The 6,008-nt window shown below is 38.2% G+C and overlaps 1 protein-coding gene across 1 annotated transcript in view; it reads left to right on the plus strand.

The window, feature by feature from the left end:
- Positions 1–3: 3 nt before the first annotated feature.
- Positions 4–6,008, plus strand: part of PSPC1 (paraspeckle component 1) — a gene marked incomplete at its 5' end in the record, with an annotated part of 38,643 nt that continues 32,638 nt past the window's right edge. The window contains 3 exons of the mRNA XM_010081523.1: positions 4–219; positions 2,037–2,338; positions 4,920–5,023. Coding sequence (XP_010079825.1) covers positions 4–219; positions 2,037–2,338; positions 4,920–5,023 — 622 coding nt within the window. The remainder of the gene's footprint in view (positions 220–2,036; positions 2,339–4,919; positions 5,024–6,008) is intronic.

Below are 6,008 nucleotides of genomic sequence, written 5' to 3' on the forward strand. Positions count from 1 at the left end.
AAAGAAGGTGGAGATGAAGAACAGGAGGTTGGGTTCACCATCGATATCAAAAGCTTTCTCAAACCCGGCGAAAAGAGCTATACGCAGCGCTGCCGGCTGTTCGTGGGGAATCTGCCTACTGATATCACCGAGGAAGATTTCAAGCGCCTCTTCGAGCGCTATGGAGAGCCGAGCGAGGTCTTCATCAATCGGGACCGCGGTTTCGGCTTCATTCGCCTGGTGAGGATTCGCGGAAGCCTCTGTGGCCGCCGCGCCGTAACCCAGGGGCTGCCTTTGAAGTGGGAGACTTGTGTCCTATGGGTCCCCACACCCGCCTTTCCTTGTCGAGCGGGTGTAAAAAAAGGCATTAGCAGCCCCTCATGCTCTCTTTCTTCCTGCTGCCAGCGCTGTTCCCTTAGCTTCCTCTCCCTTCTTCCCCTGTTTCCCTCCATACGTCCCCGTCAGAGGCCTGCCCGCTGGTTTCGGGGCCCCGCCGCCAGTTAGTGTTTCCGTGCCGCCGCCGCGGGTGCTCCTGCAGCCGGTTGTTCTCTCAGTGAATGAAGATGTGGTTGCGCGGTCTGCTTTGTTCGTGTAATACCTGTATAACGACCTTCCTTATTTAACTGAGAGAATTTATCGTACTTGAGGACTAGAAAAAAAATCCTTTTTTGTACAGAAGCAAATTCCAGCCTGTATACTTCATTATGAGTATAGCTTTGGTCTATGAAAGCACAGCTGAAGACTAGACAGGATTGTTTTGAAATACAGTGAAAACGGAACCCATAATATCAGAATTGCAGAGAAATGGGACCTTGGGTTGTTTAAATTGCTCGTGTCCAGATAAGACTAGATTTTTAGGGATAATACAGTGTTTGATCGAATGTGCTTAAGTGAACGTGCTAAAAAGGAATAATCTGAAAAGTTTATGATACTGTGTTTAAATGTCAATTTAATATGGAGGATTAGTTTTCCTGACTGCCATGTCTAGAATGCACTGATTTGTATCATTCTGCGAATAGCTCTATAGTGCTTTGGATGTCTCTAGTTATTATTTTTCCATATATTTTACAGGTCAGGATTTTTTTTTTTCCTTTTTGGTTGTCGTCTTAAGTGTTTGTGGCATTCTGCCATACATCTTTTACACTGAGAATCCCCCAGCCTCCAGTAGCAGTTTTCTGGAGGAAGTGTGATACATTTAGATGTCATGACTCAGTTTTGTATGTGATATAGATTGGATGCAGCTTTTGTCTGAACTTCCCTTTTCCATTATGTTTAGGGAATATGTTATTTTTTAACAATTGACCTAGTCAGTTGAATTGTGGATAAGATGCTATGGTCTAAAGAATAATTTCTTCAAATGTAAGGGATTACAGTTATTAAACATGGTGGAAGTCTCTGAAATGAGGAAAAAAAGGCAGTTATTGATGCAGAGTGTCTCATGGATGTGGATGCAGAAAGCCCATCAATGTGAGAAGAATGAATCCATGAGCAAAGTAGGTAGTTTCATCATTTGTGGATGAAATTCCATTTGGGTGTCCATTGAGAGTTTATCTATACAGTGGTAATTAGCAAGTGTGGTATTTTCACTTATTTAGAAACAAAACGGAAACTCAAACCACCCTAGATCCTTTAGTGTAATCTTTGAAAATACTGTTTCTTACTATGTGGAGCTAGGGATGCAGAATATAAGCATTTGAGTAGGTAAATGTGAAAAAGCATCAAGTTTTCAACTCTGCTGAAAGCCTATACAGAGAAGCACAGATATATAAATCATAATGAGAATTTGTTAAGTCCTCTAATGTGCAACAAAAATTTTTACCTATATCTTTTTTTTTACAGTAAATCATAGGGGATGACTTTTTTTCCAGGAAGTTTGGGGTTTTTTTCGGGGGGGGAGGGGCAGGAAGAGTTGAATGACCCTGATGGTAAAGTGCTCAAGTTAAGGAAAAAAAAATTACTACTTTTCTGTGGAGGGGGGAGGGGTGGGATGGACGACAAAAGTGATATCTATTGTCCTTGAAAATAAAATATATAAAATATTTTGTATCTTGAAAAAGGAATCTAGGACACTGGCTGAAATAGCAAAGGCCGAACTTGATGGTACTATTTTGAAGAGCAGACCACTTCGAATTCGATTTGCTACGCATGGAGCTGCCCTGACGGTCAAGAATCTTTCACCTGTTGTTTCTAATGAGCTGCTGGAACAAGCATTCTCTCAATTTGGGCCAGTGGAAAGAGCTGTTGTTGTAGTAGATGATCGTGGCAGAGCTACAGGAAAAGGTTTCGTAGAATTTGCAGCAAAACCTCCAGCACGGAAAGCTCTAGAAAGATGCAGTGATGGGGCATTCTTGCTAACAACGTAAGTTTACAGGCTTTTGTTTGAATTTGTGTGAGTATATATTTATGATGTGAAAGAAAACTGCATTAATGAGTGCTCCCTAGTTCTTATTTTCAAATTATGAAAGCCGTGAGGTGAGAATGAATACCCCCAAATACTCCCGATATTTTGTGAGGAAAACCATCTTTTCTGCTTACTGTTTGTAGGACTTGTAATTACTATATGAGAGTCTGATAGCAACATTTTGCATTTCCTTGCCTATATGCAATATTACTTTTCCTTCTCTATCTAGTAGGGCTTTTTCTAGCAAAACTTCATTTTCATTGATTGCACTTTTCCTGATCCCAGTAACAGTGTGAAAAAATATTCTTCTGTTTCTTAGCAAAACAGTGCACTACATTGCTGATATTTCTGTAAACTCAGGAAGTCTTCCTGTGTTTATCTCAAAAGTTTTATTTGTGGCTTGAAAGGCCAGCAGTTTTTGTTTGTTCTTGCTTCTTTGTTTTTTAAATGAAGACAGATTCTGCAGAAGTTTGTGGGAGTGATTCTGGAAAACTTTGAAGGACAAGCAAGCTTGCAAATTACAGCACTTCTCTTGCATCTCATTTTTGTACTTGATGGAGAGAGTTGCTAACTGCTGTGCTTTAACACATTTACTAGTGACATTTTCAAATGCTGTCTTAAAGACGGTGTGAAATGATAGATATTCATCTTTTTTTTTGTTTTCTAATTCTCATTTGGGAAAATAAGGCTGTGGTTCCACAGCGTGGAAGCTTGCTGCCGTGAAATTGGAGAACTTAGAGTTCTTTTTCTCTTCCTGCTGTGGCTGTGCTGTTGATCTTTTATTTGCTTGGGAGCTTTCTGATAGTTCCATAAGCCACTTGTGCTTGCTAAAAAACCAGAAAAGTATTCAGCTGTTTTTGTTGGGTTCGTTTTTGGCTGTTTAAGCACATGAAGGTGCTTGCTAACAGGGGTAATATGAACGTCAGGTCCAGTAGAGGATAAGGCAGGAGAAGATGTTGCCAGGAGGAGACTGCAGGTGGGGAAAGGATCTGTAACTCCTCTTTCTTGTGATAATGTCATAAATCTTGTGTGCCACTCACTGGTGGCTATGTAGTAAATTCAATCTGAGTATGTCTCTACTGTTATCAGTAGGTGCCAGCATTTTGTTCTTACCCCCTGGGTTTTCTTGGCAGGATGGTGAGCCAAGCCAGGGAAATAATCTAGTTCAGTGTTACATTAATGCTATTCTTGGCATGAGAGATGTGGTAGGGAATAAGAAGCTAGGATATGAGGGATGGTATTCTTGTTTTACCAGCTGGAGACGTTTGTTGGATTGAAATGACTGTCTAACCATGGCATGAGTGAATAAAAAGCACTTGATCTTTATCTTGCTCGTGTGGCTGACATGTTCCCTAATGGGCAGTTGCAAAGATAACTAGCATGAGTCTGCTGCCGTGATACTTTGATGTTTTGCTTCAGAATCTAAAATTTTACACTTTTATCAGAAAACTCTTAGCCTGATAGAAGAAAATATTTAAATTCATGGGCTAAATATGTCAAAACTATGCATTTGAATTTAGAGATTGAAAATAGTTTTAAATCATAACTTGTTAACTTGTTCAGTTGTATTTAAATAACTGTCAGCAAGTGCCATGCAGATAACATCAGGAGAAACAGTTGCTGAGTTGTGCACTGTGATTCTAGACTTCTAGACTCGATGCTCAAAGTTTTTTCAGCTGTTGATGTTGTTAAAGTATATTGTTTTTTTTTCTGTGAAGAAATCTGCAAAGTGAAATAAAGATGTGGAACACAATAAATAATAAGCACTGGCATTTTGAAAATAGTGCCTCTAGCTCTTATTGCTGTAAGGTGTGTATTATGGGCAGTGCCCCCAAGACTGATTTAAGAGAGGTTTTTACACAATTCAGGATCACTATACTGCCACCCTTGGCGGTACTGGCTGATACTTGCCTCTGATTAGCACAGATAATGAGAATTCAAGGAAGGTATTTTTCAAATATAAATTAGGATTCTGATTTGTGAGGGTATGGTTGTTCAAATAATGTGTTTTAAATAACGCAAGCAGGCACATTTTTCTAATTATCACTGGAATCTTAATGCCAAATTATCAAGCTGTTTTCAATTGTAACTTTCAAAATTAACTCTAAATATTCTGTGGAAGTATGAGTAGGTTGCTCTGGTTTGGGTTTGTTTGGTGCTTTCCCATTGTAATCATGGCCCCTGTGTTGCCTCACTGATTAAAACAAAAATGTAGTTCCTTCCTAAATATTTTGTAATTGTTTGTAGATGTTTTTCAGTTTTTATTTTTTATCTTTAAGTACTTCATAACAAACAGAACTACATCAAGTAAATTGTGGTTTCTAGGCAGAATAGCTGGTTTTGGGTGTAGAAACAATTATTTTCAAAGATAATGGTTAAAATCAGGATTCATTGAAACTCCGTGATTTAGGAAGAGTTTACAACACATGGGAATTACAGATAACATATGTTAGCTTTCTGGAGTGTTTCCTCAAAATACTAAAATAACTTCTAACTGCTTCATTTGTGATTCAGTTATTCAATTGAAACTGTCTTCCAGAACACCTCGACCTGTTGTTGTAGAACCAATGGAGCAATTTGATGATGAAGATGGGCTCCCAGAGAAGTTGATGCAAAAAACACAACAGTATCACAAGTACATTGTGTTTATCATTATTTTATAAAACATGATTTATGTGGTTTGGCTTAGTTAGCTAATTTTTATTTTTGAATTGTATCGCAGGAAGTAGTGTTTTGTATGTTGTGCTGTTTTGTGTCAAAGGATTAAATAGGACCTTGCCAAGATTTCCTGATCATAGTAAAATTCAGGCTTGTTGGTTTAACATTCTGAGCATTGACTAAAGCACATGGATTCCTGGCCTACACTGTAATCAGTTGCAGCTTGTGAGCCAAATTGTAGTCTTTTATGGATTAGCTGTGTGGTCTAATCCTGCAGAGATTTGTATACCAACAGATTTTTTTTTTTTGTTCTCAGAATAGCCCCTTAACTGTTTGTAAAATTAGTGGGGTGTAATTCTTTGCAGCTTCCACGGTTCACACGAAACTTTGAGCATGACATGAAAAAATGAGTCTTGATCGTGAAGTGGAAGTCACCTAATGAATAATGCTAATTTTCAGTATTGAAATTTGATTGCCGTTTAGATGATGTTGCTTGAGGGTAAAATGTTTATTCTGGTAAGGCTGTGGAATACCACTTAAAATGTGTCACTGTTAGTTACAATATTAGTGTTAGAATGTGAAATAAAATGCTGGTACCTTTTAATATTTAGAGATTCTGGCAATATTCTGAACTGTCTAGTAAGCTTTGATACTTAAAAGCTGGTTTTATGAATTGACTGCGTGCTTTAGAAGGCTGAACACAGTTAATCTAGTGTTGCAGCTTAGTATTTTGTACTGATGTAAATATGAATTTTTATCTTAAAATTATATAAATCAAACAGCTTTATGGGACAATTTTGCTGATCATATTACTTGTCTTAACAGCTGAATTAAGCTTTGACTGGTTTAGAATGTAGTCATCTGACAGGCTGATTTAAAGTCAGATCTATACTTGAAGCGATTGTTTATAAATTCCTTGGCTGTTGCAGCTGTTGATCTAAATGTGTCCTTCTGTACATTTTAACTGCAA

Source organism: Pterocles gutturalis, unplaced genomic scaffold (assembly GCF_000699245.1).
Source record: "Pterocles gutturalis isolate BGI_N339 unplaced genomic scaffold, ASM69924v1 scaffold31379, whole genome shotgun sequence".
In the NCBI taxonomy this organism is placed as follows: domain Eukaryota; kingdom Metazoa; phylum Chordata; class Aves; order Pterocliformes; family Pteroclidae; genus Pterocles; species Pterocles gutturalis.